The sequence below is a fragment of the Mirounga leonina genome, unplaced genomic scaffold (assembly GCF_011800145.1).
Source record: "Mirounga leonina isolate KUSES-001 unplaced genomic scaffold, KU_Mleo_1.0 Mir_151, whole genome shotgun sequence".
Lineage (NCBI taxonomy): Eukaryota > Metazoa > Chordata > Mammalia > Carnivora > Phocidae > Mirounga > Mirounga leonina.
Genome location: NW_023270377.1, coordinates 86,950,386 through 86,971,596, shown reverse-complemented (window position 1 = coordinate 86,971,596; position 21,211 = coordinate 86,950,386). Strand labels below are relative to the sequence as shown.

Sequence of the window (21,211 nt, the reverse complement as noted above, 5' to 3'; positions counted from 1 at the left end):
ACATGAAAGAAATCAGTTACAAAAGACCACTACTGTATTACTCCATTGTTATGAAATGTCCAGACTAGGCAAATCTACAGGGACAGAAAATAAATTAGAGGTTGCCAGAGATGAAGTAGGATTTGATGGGGAGTGATTTTACATACATATGGAGTTATTTTGGGGGAGGGATTAAAATGTTCTAAAATTAGATAGTTATAATGGTTGCACTAGTCTGTGAATACACTACCAACCACAGAATTGTGCACTTTAAAAGAATGAATTTTATGGTATATACGTTATGTCTCAATTCATCTGTTTTAAAAAAAAGAAATACGGTAATGAGTGTGGAAATTTGTAGAGAATAAAGAACTGTACAAACACAACTTTTAATTCATTGTTACCTAAAAATCATGATTTTTACTTCAGTCCTATTAATCTGTATAACTATACTCAGCTCTTTAGCTCTGAAAACTTTTCCATGTATACAAGGAAAAAATAGAGCATACTGATATTTTGATTTTTTTTCTTCTCTGTGTATTTGTGGTAGTTGAATAAAATGGAGAATTCATCTTTTAAAAATTAATAAAACAATATATAAATTCCAATAATTTAGGAAGAAGAAAATAAATATAATTACAGAAATTGATAAAATAGAGAAAAAGATTATCAAGAAAATTGAAAGCCACTTGCTTGAAAGATGAGTAAAATATAGATAAGTCTATGGACGAATACATATACATATGCATGCACATATATATGTACAAATGAATAACAGGAAGAATGAAAATAGAAAAGTAATTATGAAAGATATTGAATAATATGAATATCTTTCATAATTACTTTCCTATTTACCTATTTGATATAAAATTAAAAAAATAAGAGTGACACATGCATTTTAATAATAAATTTGAAAATAAGTAAAATAAGCCATTTTCTTTTTTTTTAAGATTTTTTTTTCTTTTTTTTTTGTTAAAGATTTTATTTATTTATTTGAGAGAGAGAGAGAATGAGAGACAGAGAGCATGAGAGGGGGAGGGTCAGAGGGAGAAGCAGACTCCCTGCCGAGCAGGGAGCCTGATGCGGGACTCAATCCCAGGACTCCAGGATCATGACCTGAGCCGAAGGCGTCGCTTAACCGACTGAGCCACCCAGGGCACCCAGAAATTAAGAGTGTTAAGAAAATTTTATACCGGGCGCCTGGGTGGTTCAGTCGATTAAGCGACTGCCTTCGGCTCAGGTCATGATCCTGGAGTCCCTGGATCGAGTCCCGCATTGGGCTCCCTGCTGGGCGGGGAGTCTGCTTCTCCCTCTGACCCTCCTCCTTCTCATGCTCTCTCTCTATCATTCTCTCTCTCTCAATAAATAAATAAATAAAATCTTTTAAAAAAATAAAAAAATAAATTAAAAAAAAAAGAAAATTTTATACCAGTTAAAACAACAAGACCATAACCATCATCTTGGGCAACTAGTTAAAAGTCTGAACATTACTAAAATAGCAAACACTTACAGAGTGCTTCTTATATAGAATTATTCTTAAATATTTTATAGATCCCCATTTATGCAATCCTCACAAAGTTTTATGAAGTGCGTGATGTTATCCTCCCCATTTTGCACAGGAAGAAAGAGAGGCACAGAGAAGTTCTATAATATGCCAGAGTCACACAGCTAGTAAGCGGAGGAGCATGGATTTGACCTGTAATTCTGTCTAGTGTTAGCAATGATTTGGAGACTCAGGACCTCTTCTAACAGCTGATGGTAGTGTATATTTGTACAACTGTGGCAATGATAGAGATAACATGTGCAACTGAAGATGCTTATGCACTTGAACATGTGGCTCAACTTGTGCACATTTCCACAAGTAGATATCATAAGAGCTATCACTACAACATAGTTTAATGTAGCAAAACACTGGCAACAACATCAATGACCATGAACAGGAGATGCCCTGGCTCCTGTGCCAAGGACTTCATGATGCCCATATCCACCCCCACCCTCTAATAAAAATCCTGTAGAGAAAAAAAAGGGGGGGGCGCCTCTGGCTCAGTCATGTGTCTGCCTTCAGCTCAGGTCATGATCCCGGGGTCCTGGGATCGAGCCCCACATGGGGCTCCCTGCTCCGCGGGAAGCCTGCTTCTCCCTCTCCCACGCCCCCTGCTTGTGTTCCCTCTCTCGCTGTGTCTCTCTCTGTCAAATAAATAAATAAAATCTTTAAAATATATATATAATCTTTTTATAACAAAACTATAATCTTTTTATATAGTAGACTATAATCTTTTTATATAGTAGAATGCCGTAGAGCATTTAAAAGGAATAAGCAGAACTATATAAAGTACTATGGATACATCTCAAAATCATATTTGTGACTAAAAAATCCAACTAGTTCCAGCTGGATATATAATGTATATGACTCCGTAAATTTAGGAACACAACAATTATATTACAAGTTGTTTAAGAACACAAACTATGACAGAACAGATAGCCCAATTTCACAAAAGTAGCTACACCTGGCAATGGAAGAATGGATGAACAGAGGCCTCAAAGTTATCTAGTGTTTCATGGCTTTCAGAAAATGATTTATACCATGAATAACATGAATAAATTAGATAAATTTTCAATATACTAAAATATGAGCTGTGAATACATTATTCTCCAATACGTTTGAAAGATTTCATAAAATGCAAGGTGATTGGAAACCTATCTTTTTTTTTTTTTTAAGATTTTATTTTTAAGTAATCTCTACACCCAACGTGAGGCTTGAACTCACAATCTGAGATCAAGAGCTGCATGTTTCACTGACTGAGACAGCCAGGTACCCCGAAAACATATCTTGTTTACTCTGAACGGTGACTGTTACATTGACTCTTTTATTAAAACTGCCCAAAGGCTTTTCAAGTTCTTATATGTATTATAGTCATTTTGTGTTGAGAATATAGTTGACAAATGTTTACTTGATTACACATGACTATAATAAACCTGTTTACCAAAATAAAAAATCAAAGTGTAAAGATTCAAATTATTTCTATTTGAACTCTGAATCCTGATAACTTCTCCAAGTGCCTCTACTTTTAGGATTTCTGTTAGTTTACTAAATTATTTTTTCTTTTTTGAGCAAATAAAAAAGTTGCAATGAATAATCCAATATGTAATTTCATAAACTACTGGGAAATCATGAAGACTGGATTTCAAAATTCCAAATCTTACAATGTTTTCTTTTTACCCTTTAATAATAATAATAAAAAAACCTTCTGTATAAAATATTTGGTGATAAAACACAATAAAGCATTTTCTCATGTGTTTCAATTTTGATATAAGTATATTAACTTCTTTTATTTATTTATTTTTAAAGATTTTTATTTATTTGACAGAGAGAGATACAGCGAGAGAGGGAACACAAGCAGGGGGAGTGGAGAGGGAGAAGCAGGCCTCCTGCCGAGCAGGGAGCCCGATGCGGGGCTCAATCCCAGGACCCTGAGATCATGACCTGAGCCGAAGGCAGACGCTTAACGACTGAGCCACCCAGGCGCCCCAGCTTCTTTTAGGGCAAGTTCAATTTGGAATGAATATTAGCAAAATATGAAGTAGTCATTCATTTTTGCAGTCTACTAACTTTTTAGTGTGCTAGCTCCTAGTGATTTATTCAGTCTCATAAATGACTGAATTTTACAGTTCAAAACAGCAAATAAGACTCCTAATATAGAAGAGGCTTGAAGTTCTGCTTTACCATGAGAAGACATATGTATAAAACAAAGTGGGTTACACTTTACATTTTTAAAGTGATGAATTTCATTTTTATAAAGGTGGCACATCACAAATAGCTTTTAAAAAACACTCAAAGGTCTTCTATCTGCAATTCATTTTTCTTTGATTTTCTTTTAATCCCACTACAGATTTGCATAATGATTGTTACAAGACAGTATATGAAAACAGTAGATGACTTGTCTAAGAAAGAGTTCCTCTTAGTCCTCTCAGAGTAATTGTTATTATGACTCTACAACTAGCAATTCTATATGAATAGCTCCTGATTCTCTATCATACATATAATGTCCTCAAACAGAAAGTGATATTGTAGTTATAATGTGTTTTCTCTCCTGCAATTTCAGAGTTTTTACTTCGTTTGTTCTCATATTTAATAATTTATTTGAATTTCTCTGTCCCCATCATCAGATACATTTCCTCTACAGAGTAGCAACTTATGAAGTGGTAAATGGTCTATTGTTTACTCTGGTTCAATATATATCATTACTTCCTTGTCTCCATTCCTTCAGCTATAGCTATGTTGGGAATGAATGATAGTGAAATATTACTTAAGTGTGATATACATAAGGGTGGAGGATATAGAATCTGTAAAATGAAAGGTAGGATAGACTTTCAACTATTATTCAAACTGATAAATTTGCAAGATTGTATCACCAACTGTCCATCAATATTCTTGAGAACTATTTTTTTTTAATTTGTTTGTTTCATTTTGTTTTTCTCCATTTAATTACTTGCCTGAAAAATTCCTGGATATGTTTTCTCAGTAGCTCTGCTTTATATTTCAGGTTTCTTAAAAACTTGTCTATTCTTTCCATTAATAAGTGGTAGGAATCTGCACTTGGGGTGTGTGTATATATGAAAGAATGAGAGAGAGAGAACTCATTGAGGGGTATGAGTTTTTGAGATTTTGCTCAAGAAATGCAAAAATCTTTGCATTTCTAAAATATGGCCCAGTGCTTTTTGCTAGGTTGTATTTAATAAATAACCTGCAATTAAATAAGTGAATGAATGATTAATTATAAGAATCACTGAATAAATAGTTAGCCCAGCAGACATTAAATAGAGAAGAGATAAAAGTGATTATGGGAGGAAGAAAATAATAAGAAGAATAAAGCAAAGAAAGGAGTCAGTGATGAAGCAGAAAGATAAAGAGGAATTGTTCCGTAAAGGTCAATGTGAATAATTAATAGAGGGGTAAAAGAATGCAGAAGATAGTTAACATGTCTATAGTTTAGTACATGCAACTAATTCCTACAAATCAATAAGAAAAAGGCAGTGATCTTAGTAGGAAAATGGCCAAAGAAAATGAAGAGATTCAAAAGGCTAACAAGAATATAGAGAAATGCTCAAACTCATTGTAAGAAAAAATACAACTAAAGCATTGAAACATCACTTTACTCCAATATACTGGATGACAAAACGAGAAATTCAGATAATTTTAAGAGCTGACAAGGATGTGGGGACTTTAGAAGTGTACTGTTGGTGAATATGGAGACTGTTCAACCGCTCTGAAAAGAAACAGGTTCTTTCTCATAGTAAGTATAAGCATACCCTATGAGTCAGTAATTTTTGTCCCAAATAATTTTCGTGCAGATTTATAAGAAGTGGTAAATGCATGTCTATGGCAGCATTACTTGTGCAGAGATTTGGGGTGATTTGAGCATATTTATATTGTAAGGTGGAGAAACAAGAACAGGCGGGTACACGCCATATGATACTACATAGCGGTTAGAAACAATAGATTAGTTGTACACATAGCACAGATCATAAAACTATTAAAAACTTGTTACTATTTTAAGTAATAGAGGAAGCATTTACACCCAACAAGCATTTGCTACAAAATGTATTTTTATGTATTTAGAAAGAGGTATAAAATAATTTGATGCAGTCTCAGCTTTTAAGAAAGTTTAGGTCTAAGTGGTGACAGAAATAAGCTCATAAAACATACACTATTCAAAGGCATCACAAGACTTTGAGGGCACACAGCCCAGGGAGATGGCCTGGATCTTTGTAGTAGCTTGTAAAAGCTCTTGCTTTGGAGTCAGGTCGAAGGAAGTTCAAAAGCTTTGCTCTAACATCTCTTTGCCACAGGCCCTGGGTAAATGAAGTAATCTTTCTGGGTCTCAGTTTCGAAAGGTATAAAATCAGAATATTAATAATATCTGTCAGTTTCCTGTAAGATATAAATGAACTGCCTGTCGCATTGTTACATGCTTGATAAATGGTAGCTATTAGTAATATTATAATAATTAACTTGAAGAAAAATTCAGAGGAGAGGGTTTCAAATACAATATAGGATTTCCAGAATGTAGAAGATATTGTCATCCTGGAAGGTCACAGATTATAATGAGCAGAGTACATGAAGGAGATGCTACAATAAAATGATGTATGTGAAAGTACTTTATACATTCTTGGCCGCTATTTATTTACTACCATTACTAATGATAAAAACAGTAATACTGTGCCTGGAATGGAAATCCACAGTGGAGGATAATGAAAGATTAGGTTGGAGAGATAAAATAAGCAAAAATGAAGAAGGCCCTAAATAGCTGACTGAAGAATCTGATGTTCTTTCCAAAAATAATTGAGAGTTAGCTTAAAATCATAAATAGACACTGACATAAAAAAAAAGTGTCATTTTACCAAAATAAAGAAGTGGATCGCCAAATTATACCCTCTCACACAGCTTAATTCCCTTGGTCTCTTCACCCATATTTACCATTATTCCCCAAAGTGGCCCATCTGCTTCTCATTACTTTTGTTCTCTTTTCTTTTTCTTCTTTACTATACTTTGGACCTCTTTCCATTAATTCTCATCTTCCAGATTTGGATTTCCCCCTCTCTTTTCAAAAAAAAATAAATAAATAAATAAAATACTAAATCCCTTTAAGTTTCAATATAGTCTTCTTACAAACTAAAGAAACAAGAGGATAACAACAAAGAGGCCAGAGAGAGGACTGCCATCATCATTACAACATCTGTTGCTCCTGGCTGGGACTGTGGTACTGATGCTACCAGCTGGAGAAGGAGCACTGAGTCCAAAAGATATTGTGGAGGACAAATTTAGATATGGAGAGAGGGGTCAGCAAAGAACTGGGGAAGTCAAAGATAAGTTTAGGTTGTGTACCCCGAAGACCAGAAAAAAAAAAAATGGAGACGCTGACAGGCTATGGATAATTGAGAGGAGAGAAAGAGTACACTTCAGCCAACTAATTTTGAGGTGACTCAGTGATACCCAACTAAAGAGAACTGGATAGTAGGAAACACAGCATAGCTGCAAATACAAATGCCACAGTAATTTGATTGGAGGTGATAAAGGAAGATCTCCAAGAGAACACATATATAGGTATATGAGAATTAAGGTTTGAGTAATGGGCAGTTTACCAATAGGAGATCACTATATTTATACAGTTTTGTTTTTATAAAATTATGGATTATATCCATTAATCACTTTCCTAAAAATGATGTAAATTGAATTGAAAAATAAACGTAATTTTTCTAAAGCACTCATAATATTTTATTCTGGCATCTAATATAATTTCCACAAAATATTTTGTGGTTTAGTTAATAAGAAATGGACAAGAAAAGACATATTTATTGAACAACTCCTTTGTTCTTAGAAATTTAAGGGAAGTATATAGTACATATTAAAAAATTGATCCTATCCTGAAGAGTTTGTAATTTGGTGGTTGAGAGAAGACAAGCATACCAAAAAAATTAACTATATTCAAAGCAATATACAAAAAGTGTTTTTCCTTATTCTTGTTTAATACTTGATAATCTCTTCTCTAAAATGCATCTTCAATCTGTTCTTGTCTCTCTTAGTGGAGGTCACCAATTATCTTTTGCCTGAACAACCTCCTTTTAACGGGTCCCTGCCTTAAATATAATTTTTAAAATCTAAAAGTGGAAATAGAAGAGAATAAGATCCAGAAAACAATTGGTGGGGAAATCTAACCTAATTTGGGCTAAGAGAAAATAGGAAAGAATGCTATAATATTCTTTCCAATGTAACTAGAAATACACTACAAATCTGCAAGTAAGTTGTCTACTAAACAGAAAAGAAACTAGAGATAATGCAATCAGCAACAATATTCTGGGTGTTCATAGTATAAAGAAATGGACACTTCATGAGAAAAGTGATTAATGCATTACATATTAAGGAGGAACATGTAAAGAACTGATAAAATACTGAAATATCCAAGAAAATGAGACAACTGTATTAAATAAAAACTGAAGATCATAAAAATAGTATTTATGGAAATCTTTATATTTAACTAACAAGATGTTAGGAGTGAACTTAGAGAAAACAGAATCAGTTCAGCAATTCAAAAGTCAGGTTGTAAAGAATTTAGGAAGAAAGGAGCCGAGAGAAATAAGAAAATATAAAAGAACTACAGAAGATTCAAGAGGGAAAAAAGTGGGGGAGTCATGGTTCTAATTTGAAGCATAAAGAGTTCTATTATTCTTTACTTTTAAAATGTCAAGATGAATAAGAACAGGTATTGCATTCAGTAGAAAGGACACATTTTAAACGTGGGCACCCAACTTAAAAATGATGGAAAAAAGTAACAAAAGATGGGCAAAAAAAAAAGAAATTTTATTTTCAAAGTCCAGTAGTTAATGGTTAATTCATTTTTATTGAACTCTGAATCTACTACAGGTTTTTAAAAAAGAAAGGAAGTGAATAAAATACAGAATAAATCCTTTTTATATATAAAAGTTGGTTTAAATAAAAAAATAATCTTCAATAGCTAACAAAACCTATATTATCTGCAATAATACAAACGCTGACAATGGTATTTGGTATACTGTATGCTTCAGGAAGGGATAAATTACCAGCAGGTTAAATTCTCAATGCAAGAAAGCTCCACATTAACTTTAAAAGGTAAAATATACCTTTGCTTCCCTCTTTAATTATAAACAAAGCAAATGTGAAATATAGCAATCTTAACAGTGAGAACTGATACAGTGCTGTTAGAGTTTCTTTCTAAGCTTGGAGTGGAAGGAGCCGATTACATTAGGAGGATTATCTTTGCAGCTGGTCACTTATATTCAAAGGTTGAATTATTTTAATATTGAACGTGAGTTGTTATTGATTTCATAGAACACAAAAGCATTATGATAAGTCAATAATTGTGTCATCTGTATCCAAAAACCAGCTATGGAGCCAATTCTCATGTAAAATATGATTACGTTTTGATCTACTGTTTCCCTAATCCAAACATGTACATAAATAAAATGACTATTATTACGACAAATTGCTGTATTTTTTTTCAGCCTCTCATGCCAATTACTTTATACAAGATTCTTGGAGAAGAAAGAGTCTAATAAATGTCTGCTAAACTTATGGCTCTAGGACTCAAATTTTAAAAGCCAGAAGAAATGACCACAAAACAACATTTGAAATAAAAGAGTAAAATAACTTAATATTCTCTGAAAAAATATAATACTTTTGATTGCATATTATTTTTCTATAACTGGACTGAGTATTATGTAAAACATAAGAGAAAAATCTATAACTTGATTTTTGACTGCAAGATGCTTATTATTTCATCAGAGAGATAAGGAATATAGAAAGCACATTGATGGGAATATAAAACAGCAAGTTAAAAATGTGGACACATATTTTCATGGACAATATATTCTAGACATAGAAAGGAGAAATAGAGAAAAAAATATTTGAAAGAATATTTCCTTAAAGAAGAAAGATTTGAGCTCATACGTCTTAAAGAATATCCAGAATTTTTAGAGATAAAGAGGGGAAGTACAATCTACGTAGAAGAAACAAAATGAGAAAAGTTTATGATATGTAAGTTCTTAGCAGTCTGATGAAGCCTGTGTACCACTTATCAGAAAGTTTTAAAAAGTGCAAAAACAGTAAGAAAAAAGTAAAAAAAAAAAGTATACATAGACAAAGGAATCAAATACTGTATATTAAAATGCAGTTACCGATATTGAACAAAAAGACCACTTTTGGATGTAGTAATATGCATGCTTTTTTATTACTGTATTTGATAAAAGATTGTGCAGTAGGTCTAATGACTCCCATTACTAAAGCAATAGTGGTTTCCAAAGCCTGAACATATATGATATTTTGACATATCAGAACAACTTTAACATGATGTGAATGTATATTACTTCAATTGGAGACACACGGTTGCTGCTAATAATTAGTGTTAACTTTCAGTGAGACATTAAAGAAAATAAAGGTAATATTTTCCCCAACAACATTCATGGACCCCTTCCATTCTATCCATGGACTCTAAGTGTCCCTCAGACTCAGTTAAGTCTCTGGAGAAGATACTGCAAAGCTATCATTCATTAAGTACCTAATGGATATGGGGCACAGTAGCACGTTCTCCAGGTTAGTGTTGCAAAATGCTATAAGGGAGATATTGTTAAAATGGGCACTGATATTTGCAAGATAAGAAAACTGAGGCTCAAGCAGTACATCTGCCTAAGATCATGTCCATAATGAATGCCACCTCAGGATTAAAGTTCAAAGTCAGATTCCATAGTCTCTGTTTTTCTCACTATGGAATCTGGCCTAGAGAATCATCAGAATGTTTTAAGTGGGCAGTTAGAAGATGAATACAGCCAGAACAGAGTTTATTCCAAGAATAGAAGACATACAATTGGAAGTGTGGGCCAGGACCAGACTTTGGAGGGTTCTGAAAGCTTGCAAAGAAAAATAAAAGTAAATGCTTTTGAAAATACAAAAAGCCTTTAGGGAGGATGATGATGAAAGTAGCATTTCAAGAAGGAAGAAAATAATCTGATGGACTGTGATTATAAGGATTACTGTAATATGCCCTCTACAGAAGATTTTGGATTAGGTCTAAAATGACACATTAGGGGCTCCTGGGTGACTTGGTTAAGCGTCTGCCTTTGGCTCAGGTCATGATCCTAGGGTCCTGGGATCGAGTTCCACGTCAGCTCGCTGCTCAGTGGGGAGTCTGCTGCTCTCTCTCCCTCTGCCCCTCCCCCTGCTCATACTCTCAAATAAATAAATAAAATCTTTAAAAAAATAAAAAAAATAAAATGCCACATTGTACTTCAATGCCTTATTTAAACTTAGTTGAATCATTTTATTAATTCTTCAAAGGTGTTTTTGGATTATTTTCTCAAGATCTAGTCCTAAATATAGCAAGATACTCAACACAGGAAAAAACCAGAAAGGCGCTCGCTATTCTTCAATCTAGCAAAACACACATCTACTTACCAACACTTGTGCAACTTTCCCCGTCCACATCCAGCTTCCACCCTTCATAGCATGAACACTTGACTATGTGCTTGTGCTGCTCACACACTTGACTGCACTTGAGATGATTGCTACAATAATCTATAATTTCACAGGTCTTATTGTCTTTGTTGAGCTGAAGTCCTTCAGGACAGGAACAGACAATTCCTCTTCCAGGAACAACAGAACAGTGATTGCTACAGCCTCCATTGTTCAGTGAACATTCATCTATAAAAGGAGGGGAACAGATTACAGGCATTATCAACACTTTTGCTCAATTAAATACTAATCATTGAACTCAATTCTCTAAGGCTGGAATTAGAGCAAGGGTATTATAAATGAATAGAAAAAGCTCTCTGGATATTTTTTTTTTTCAGGGATTGGGGTGGGAATGATAAAATAATTCATTGAATGACCAAATATAATTCTACACGATAGGAACTGGGAATGGAAGGTTTTCATTTCTGTAAAACTTTGGAGTATACTTTGTTTTACCCCATAGAGGTAAAGTGTACTCAATGTTTCTTTCTATTATAACTGGAAAGATTATGCTGAGCCTTTTAGCTGTTGAGCAAAATCAGTTGCTAAGGCCTCCCCAAGGACATACATTGATGATCTGAAAATTTGACTTAGCTCAGTGTTTATAAACAAGCATATACCTATAATGTATCATATTTATGTATATTCTTCTACATCTGTAGTCTGAGTCATGATGATAATGCAGGATGGATTAGTTTGCTCTTTACTGGCTACAGCCATTTATTTTTAAGTTAGGTAAATTATACATTTACCCTATATATTGGTTATTATGATTAATTCAATGAGGCAACGAAAGCATTGTAAACAGTATACGTATAAGAAAAAAACTGACTTGTTATTTGGATTGATATAATGAGCAACTAGTATTTATTACATGGATAATATGATTCGTTTATAAAGAAAGAAACCTTTTCTTTCATAGCCTTATAATTTACAGTTGAATTACATATATTTATTTCTGATTATATTTTATTATGAAATTATAAGGTCCATGAGTGTATACAAAATATCTGTTCTGTTTAGCAATGTATATCCAATAGCTAGCACATTGCCTAGCATAGAATAAACAGTTAACAATAGTTGTTGAATAAAAAAAAATGCCCAAAAGCACACAGTTACCCCCAAATGGAGCCACCACTTGTCCAGTTGGGAAAATTTCAAGATGACATACTTATGCCATTGATGAAAACAGCAGATAACTGTTTTTTTTCCAACCACAGTATTACCTATCCCTATCTATTCCTAGATGCATAGGAATAAGGCTAAAAGAAGCTTTGCCTTAAAAATATTTTCAAGTCGTTTTCAAAGCCTGTTTAATTAGTTGTTTTTTGAGTCATGCTAAAAGACAATGCTGTTCAATGATTGACAAATTGCAGTAATATTTACTTATATACCTCAAATATTTCCTGTTGTCTATGAAAATTTATCTAGTTCAAAAATTGAGCTTAAGTATAACGCTTTAAAAATATTTTCTGTATTTTTTAAAGTTCTATGTGGGTCAACTTTTCTTCATACTATTTGTCACCAGAAAAGAAGTTACAATAATAAGAAAAGGAAGATGATTATATTAACTATTCTCTGTAAGAATTCAGGTTTGGTATTATTTTAGAAGAAAAAAATAGATTCATTTAGCTCTTCCAAATACGTTTGTTCACCCATATCATAATCATTTCAAAACAATAGTCATTTTAAAGTATTTGCCCATTTCAGTTCAATTGACATTCTTTTTCAAGAGAATTACTGTAAAGAAATATCATCATACCCAACAGGTGAAAAAAAAAATGTTGCAGTTCTTTTAGCTTATTTCAAATATGATTGTTCTCACAGTACTGAAGTGTCTCTTGCTGACACTATCAGTGGAATGAAGTCATAGATTTTTAAAAAATAAAACTTACATTGATATCTAAAATTGAACATATAAATGTAATGCCAATATTTGTGTGGCTAGTCCTTTGTTAATTTCTCCTTAACCCTAAACCTATCATTATATCCTGCAATTTTCTTTTCTTTTTTTTTTTTTTTAATTTTACTTATTTATTTGAGAGAGAGAGAGAGAGCACAAGCAGGGGGAGAGGCAGGCAGAGGGAAAGGGAGAAGCAGGTTCCCAGCGGTGCAGGGAGCCCGATGCAGGACTCGATCGCAGGACCCTGGGATCATGATCTGAGCTGAAGGCATATGCTTAACCGACTGAGCCACCCAAGTGCCCCAATCCTGCAACTTTCTTTTAAATTTTTTATTACCTAACAAAGAATTTCTCATTGATGAAGCTCTAGTCAGGTTCCTCAGAGACTTCTGTTCAACTAGTCCTCAACATTGGCTTATAAAAATTGCAGACCCATACCCTTAGTATAAATAATTTCAATCTTCACCTCCTTCCCCAATCATACGCCTCCCACCACCCAAAAAGAGATTCCAACAAACACTAGCATAGTATCTAACCGCTTAGGACAGCCTTCCTGGTACGACTCCAGCTCTGTTTTAAGTGGCTGCTTGAGAAAGCTCTATGCTGGTAGGAGAATTTACTGTTTGTTCCAGCCAAAACCTGGTGATAGACAGACAGGTCCTGGAACCCCATCTTAGAACAGTTAGAAAGCTTGCGATTATAAATCTTTTCTCTGAACCTTGAAGATGTAAATCTTCTACCACTCAGAACTGTCTTCTCAAGGACTTGAGAAGTATCTTTTTGAAATGCAAACATTCCGGAAGATAACTCACTCTTGCTCACAGCCCTGTGGGTGCTTTGTTTTGACTTGCACCACTGTCTCAAGTCAAAGATATGAGAAATTTGTTTCTCCTCTGGGATAAGCACCAATTAACAAGCCCAGATTGCCCAGTCACATGGACCAACCCCCTTACCACCCCTTGGTGCCTTTCCTTTAGCATACTCCAGGCTTCAAAATGCTTCTAGTCTTTTGTTTCAGTGAATTTGATTTCAGTTCACATGAAATATTCTTCTCTATTGCGATAATTAATACTGAATAAAATCAATCCTTACCACTTCAACTGGAGTCCAACTTTGCTTATCTTTGATATACACTTATAGCAAGGTTTAACAGTTAACTCTATTCTTGAATGACTCAAGATTTTTCTCATTTGTTTCTTAAACAATACCCGTTTCTTAAAGTATATCCGTTTCCCCTTGAAATCATTTGAAAATCCCCCCGAGAAAATAATCCCATCACTAGGATTAGGAGACTTATTTCATTCAGGGCTCCTTTTCTGATTTTTGTTTGTTTGGGTTTTGATTTTGCTTTATAGGTCAGATTTATATGGAGAAAACAAAATAAGAAACTCTTCACCACCCAAAGGGTATGATTTTTCCATGTCAGGACATTTCCCAAGTATTAAGTCCACAGATGACAAATCATTTTCATACAAGATATTTTTATACAAATCTTACATGTTTTGAGGAACAGGACATGAATCAATCCCTGTTTCCTTTTTAACAGGGGACGGTACAAGAGGGAGCAATAAAAAAAAATAAAACAGCTTTTTTGAATACAACTATTTGGAAGGAGTAGACATGAAGAGGGCAAAACCTACATTTTCATCATATACAGCAAATGGTTTAAAAAAAACAAACAAAAACTCTTTCGACTTTGGGAATCTCTCTCTAAAAAGCATTTCCTAGTTACTAGCCAACCCATGCCAATTATTTAAAGTTAATTCACTTGCTATATCTTTTATGTCCACTGGGTAAATGATTCATTATGCCCACTGCTGCAGCACTCATAAACCAATACCCCTGCCTAGCTCGACAGGATCTAACCTATCACTGATGGGCAAGGACCTTGAAAATGAGAGACCAAAACCAAAACAAATGAAAATCTTTCCAAGGACCTTGAAAATAAGAGACCTCTATGGGTACCAATATTGCCTATAAGGATGCCATCTACTGAACTACAGTACAAAGGTACACACAAAAGCAAATAAGAAAAGGAGAACCATAGAAGGTAATTCAATCCTTGACCAGTATTTGTTCTTGATTTTCATTTCCCTAACTTTCCTTCAACTTCACCTCACGAAGGGGACAGTATAGGACTTCAATATGCCATAGTGCTGTAAGCAGGACAGAATTGTCTTTTTATCTTCTCTGGCATGACCACACCTAGCTTTATTGTAACCTCTTTCACACCTGTAATTCTTTGAAATGTTTGAGCAAGGTTCCTAAGCTGATGAATACAGTGGCTTGATAGTAAAAAGCGATTTTCAGTCTTGAGGTAAACAAAGAAATACATTCAGAAGAAATCCCCTTTGCTCTTTATTTTACTAATTCAGAGAGCCGAGGATAGGAAAATAAAACTGTGTTTTCATAACAATATTTTCATTTTTCTTAATGATTGTATTTTGTCTTCCTTGCCTTCATTTAACCTGAAGGTTGAGAAAAGGTAGAAAAGCACTAATTTCGTTCAATACCTGTAGTGCAACTGGCATTATTACCATGATTTCCTGATCAATATTATCGTTTCCATTTTTGTGATGAGGCATCTGACATTTCAAGAAATTAAGTTACCTGCCTAGGTGATTTAACTGAAGTAATTGAAGAACAGAATTTAAACTTGTCAAAATCTCAATTTTTTTCTATATTTACACATTTTCAATTTTAAGAGTGTTGATAGTTTCCTTCTTTCAGAATTGCTCTTACAACCTTCATGAGCAATCATCACATATTGTAATGCAAGAGATATTTCCATCCACCAATCTACTCCATAAGGGAGAATAAGCAGGGAGAAAAAGAAGTAAATACAGAGAAACTAAGTATGTTATTTTGTATTTGTTGTTTAATTTTAGGATTTTTGGGGGGGTGGGAGTTGAATCTTTTTGTTTAAATTTTAGCATCACAGGGGCACCTGGGTGGCTCAGTCATTTAAGCATCTGACTCTTGATTTCGGCTCAGGGTCATGAGATCCAGCCCTGCGTCGAGCTCTGTGCTGACAGGGGAGTCTGCTTGAGATTCTCTCTTTGCCTCTCCTTCTACCCTTCCCCCTGTTCTCTTTCTCTCTCTTTCTCACTCTCTCTAAAAATAAATAAGTCTTTAAAAATAAATAAATAAATAAATAAATAAATAAATAAATAAATAAATAGATTTTAGCATCACTGAATGAAGACTGTTGCAGTTACTGTTTCAAGGTTGTTTTATAGAATCACAGACTCTTTGGAAGAAAGGACATTTATTACATAAATTTAAAACATAATAACATTTTTTTTAATCACTCAGTATTCTATTAGTGCTCAATTCAGATCAAAATATGGTAACTTTAGGCTTAAATGTAGTTGTCTTTTCTATTTTCAATTAGGTAGCTTCATCATTTCCTAAAGTCATTTTCTCAGTCCCTAGTCACCTCATTATTATTCTTATCATTCTATAAACCCTTCCTCATTACTCTATTGATATCACCTTCAGTATTATCTAGAAAACATATTTTGAAAATCTCCTTGCTAAATGCTTGATCTCCCCACAGAAAAGGAAATGTAATTTTCTTTATATGTTCTGGTTGGCATAAAAAGACAACTAGTCAAAAGTGATTTCAAAGCTCAAAAGCTACCAGACTGAAATCATCATTTTAACTAGATACAGCATGCCAAAGAAAGCTATTGTAAGAGGACCAAAAACTTCAGAGAAAATTATATAAACCTGAATAATATTCAGTTGGTTTTATTATTCAGTCTCTTCCTTTCCTTTCCTCTTTTTAAAAAATACTTCTATTGTAAAGATTGGAAGGTATGATAAAATCCACTGGATGGTAGTAAACTCCATCCCATAGGTCCAGAATAAGAAGGTTCTCTTGTTTTGAATGACTCACTGATGAAAAAATAATCAGTTTAATTGTGGAAACATCATTAAGCATCCAGAGATCTAAATGATGAGCACAATTATACAGTTAAGTCAGTTGGCTGTAGTCCAGCCTTTTCTGCTTTGTTTTCAGAAAATTTGGATCATCTTTTAAAAACTTTTAATAAGCTTACAGTCCCTGAAAAATGGCGATAGGTTTCAATGCTAAACGTTACATTTAAAGGAAATAAATGGAAGGAACGCATGTTACTTTAAGTATCAGCAAGGGGACTAAACGTCTCTAGTCTCCAGAGAGAAGCAAATCAATGAAACATGCAATACCACAGAGATCGCCTTCATCAGACCCATCCGGACAGTCCCTTCTCCCATTGCAGAGTTTCTCTGGCTGCAGGCAGGCTGAAGTGTCATTAGCACAAGGGTACTTGGGTGGTCCACATAAAAAACTGTCACAGTCATCTTCATCTGACTGATCTTCACAATCGATATCTCCATCACATATCCATGCTTTGTTGATGCATCTCCCTTAAGTAAACAGAAACATCACCCATTTGATTGTTGTAATTAAGTCACTGTCCCAATGGATAGTCACTACCATCTTCAGTCAGAGGCAGAACTATGGGCTATTAGCAAGAGATTTATTTGCTGAGAGTCTGACAGTTTATTTTCATGACAGTATTTGAGTAGCTCTCGCCCTCCTTGTTAATGATCTTAGAGTTAAAGCCTTAATATTTTCCTCGGTTTCAAGTTACTGTCTGTGGACTAATTGAAAGTTTCATTATGATACCTTTAAGACAAACTTCAAACAAACATTTGTATATAAGTCCCTTTTAGAAACCTAAATTCAGGTAAATGTTATCAGTATCTTTTGCAGCCCTAAATTTAAGCAAACGATTTATTTCACAGGAGAAAATGTCCTTCTGTCTACATTTATAACCCCAAGACCTCAACTCTTCCTCACACCTAGACATGTATATTCCCCTTCATAAAATAATATAAAATGTTATTAAACATCTTGGTAGCTAAGGGATACACAGACAGAAGTTATGGAAATATGTTTTTCTTTATTGACTTTGAAAGGACAAAAATGATTATTTAGCCAGCAGTTTTCAAAAGTAATAATGTGAAATGCAGAGAAAGCGATGGCCACTGTCTTCGTCAATCTTGTTTTCACTCTAAATTGTTTGTCCTTTCCAGAATGGTTACATTTTTCTTCGAATTAATTATCTTTTCTGGATTATGCAATGTTAATGTGTAATGTGAATAAAAAATGGACTTGAAGATAAATACTGGTTATTAGCTGACTGTATACCAACAACTCATAAAAGGGGTAGGGCAAATGAAAGGGAAAAGAAAAATACTATATTGTACATGTCATAGAGTATATATTCAGATGTCTATGTCAACCTTAAAGGTTACTAAATTTTTAAATAATTAAAATATTGGTGAGGGACGCCTGGGTGGTTCAGTCAGTTAAGCGTCTGCCTTCTGCTCAGGTCATGATCCTAGGATGCTGGGAACGAGTCCCGCATCGGGCTCCCTGCTCAGCGGGAAGCCTGCTGCTCCCTCTGCCTGCCGCTCCCCCTGTTTGTGCTCTCCCTCTCTCTCTCTCTGGCAAATAAATGAATAAAATCTTTAAAAAAATAAAAATAAAAATAAATGAAATATTGGAGAAAGGATGTTTCACTTGCAGAAATACGTAAATAATTTTCCATACTATTAAGTCAAATAAGAAAAAAAAGCAGAAATGATCAGTTCCATAGTTAATATATATGCATTTCATAATCAACATTAATTATTGATGAAAACACTCTTAAAATAAGAAATGATGGATACTTCACTAATCAATTTGATATAAATGGAGAAACATTATAAATTTTTGCTTTACATCATAAATAAAATTAACAGTGTTATTATTTATATTGTTCTGGAGATACTATCTAATATAATTAGATAACAGAAATAAATGAGGTATAAAATTAGAAAAGTATCAGTACATGCAAGTTAATATAATCATATAATCATAAAATCAATAAAAACTAATAAAGAAGCATAAAAAACTAAGAATTCAAAAAATAGATAGCTAGTTTCAAAAATTACACAGAAATCTGTAGGTTTTATATCTCAACAGACTATAGTAGAAGATGGATTTAAAAATCTACCATAAAACAAAGTATTTAAGTTAAACTACACAAGAACTGTATAGAATTTATATGAAGAAAAATTAAAAGTCTACCAACAAACCCAAAAGAAGTCTTGGATAAAGATACGGGTTGGTCTGAAAGAAGATTTATAGCTGTAAAATATTTTCCCTCAAATTAATCCTAATAAAATAGTAACAATATTATTACAATCCTATAAGCTTATCCTAAATTTAAGAAAATAAAAATGCAAATAACATTTGGAGTCTTCAAAAAAAGAGAAGAAAATTGATGAGTAGGAATTGTAAATGCCAACTATTCAGAAGTATTTTAAAGTAACAGTAGTCAAAATATTTTTAAAAGAATATCAATCAACACATCAACAATTGAATAGAATATTAGCCCAGTGATGGGTATTAAGAAGGGCACGTATTGCATGGAGCACTGAGTGTTACACGAAAACAATGAATCATGGAACACTACATCAAAAACTAATGATGTACTGTATGGTGACTAACATAACATAATAAAATTAAATTAAATTAAAAAAAGAATGCAGATATCAAATACCCAAAAATTGGCAGTTCAAAATAGTAAAGATAATGGAATTACAAAATTGGTGATGTTAGGAACACTGCTTAGACATCTGGAAGGAAAAAAAAAAAAGCTGAATCTTGATGCTTACACTAAAATATATTCTAAGTAGATCAAAAAGTAATCATTTTAAAATAACAATAATTGCACACACATTCTAGAATAAAATAGATATGAAAACAAAACAACAAAAACTTTAAATGTTCATTACACAAATCCAGAAAACATAAAGGACAAATTTATAAGCTTAATTTCATAAATATTTTTAATTCCACATTGCAACAATATAATCCATCTATAAATTCAACACGAAGTTGGTGAACCAGAAAAAAATTTTATTATTTTTGAAAAAAGGGCTTTTTTTCTTTAAAATATAAAAGGCTCTTACAAATAAATAAAATAAAGATTAATAAACCAATACAATCGCAAAATTCACAATGAATCAATAATGACTTACAAATGTACAATGATCAAAAATATCTTTTAATGAAAAACTAAGCTAAAACAGCAATTTGATACCATTTTTTCCTCTATAAGATTGGTTCAATCTATTAGATTGATTTAGATTAAAAAATTGGATAATACAAGGATAGATTTGACAAAGTTGTGTGCAACATCCCCAATGTTGAGGGGGCTACAAATTGGAATAATCTGTCTAGGGCAATGTTATGAAATCTAGCAAATAAAAAATGCATCAATTCTTCCTCACCAGAGTAATTCTAATTTTAGATTTTTTCTCATTAACAGGTTTGCCCAAATGCACACGGATGCAATACAAAGACATGTGTTGCTGCTTTGTATATATTAGCAAAAGACTGATAACAGTTTAATCATTATTGCAAGACTGGTAACATCAATTACAAAGCATCCATGCACTGAAATTATACACTTGAGTGAGAAAGAATGAGATAATTCTGCATAAGGTAATATAACACAATCTCCAAAACATATCAATAAAAAAGGCACAAAACCAAGTATATGGTAGGTTTTCTTATATGTTAGCAGATATTTATGTGATTACCAATATCTAGAACTATAATTCCATACACATATCAATATAGGTATATGGACAGGTTTGTCTCTGCATGAATTCTTTCTGGGAGGCTACATAAGAAATAGCTAACTGTGATTGCCTCTGGTGAGGAAGACTTGAAGTGCTGGAAAACTAGAGTAGGAAAGGAGAATTTTTCACTGAATCCAGTTGTGCTATTTATTTTCCTTCTACCATATTTCTACATGGCTTCCTCCCCCCAAAAATAGCTCATTTTTAAAATGACGATGATTTGTATACACGTGTGCCATAAAGTGTGATAGTTTCTACAGATGCATGATGAAAATTCTATGTTGAGGTGACTCTGTGACTTACACTTCCCTAGGAACTTTAGGAAATATAAGAAAGTCCTAAAACCCATTCCCTGTCACCAAAGAGTTTATAATCTAGTTAACAAGACAAAGTCAATGCATAACATATAGTTTTAGTCTAAATTATGGCATTCTGCACTTAAGTAATAAATTGTAGGGAGTCATCTGCAAATATAATAGAATGAAAGGAGAATTCAAGAGTAATAGAGTACTTTCTATTTTTGTTTGGTAAATCAAGATGTGATTTCCTTTCCTTCCTTCCTTCCTTCCTTCCTTCCTTCCTTCCTTCCTTCCTTCCTTCCT

At 33.4% G+C, this 21,211-nt stretch overlaps 1 protein-coding gene across 1 annotated transcript in view; it reads right to left on the bottom strand.

The window, feature by feature from the left end:
* LRP1B (LDL receptor related protein 1B) overlaps nt 1–21,211 on the bottom strand; it is a 1,834,834-nt gene that overhangs the window by 618,189 nt on the left and 1,195,434 nt on the right. Inside the window, exons 22-23 of the mRNA XM_035008121.1 lie at nt 17,136–17,336; nt 10,964–11,209 (exon numbers count right to left, since the gene is read on the bottom strand). Coding sequence (XP_034864012.1) covers nt 10,964–11,209; nt 17,136–17,336 — 447 coding nt within the window. The remainder of the gene's footprint in view (nt 1–10,963; nt 11,210–17,135; nt 17,337–21,211) is intronic.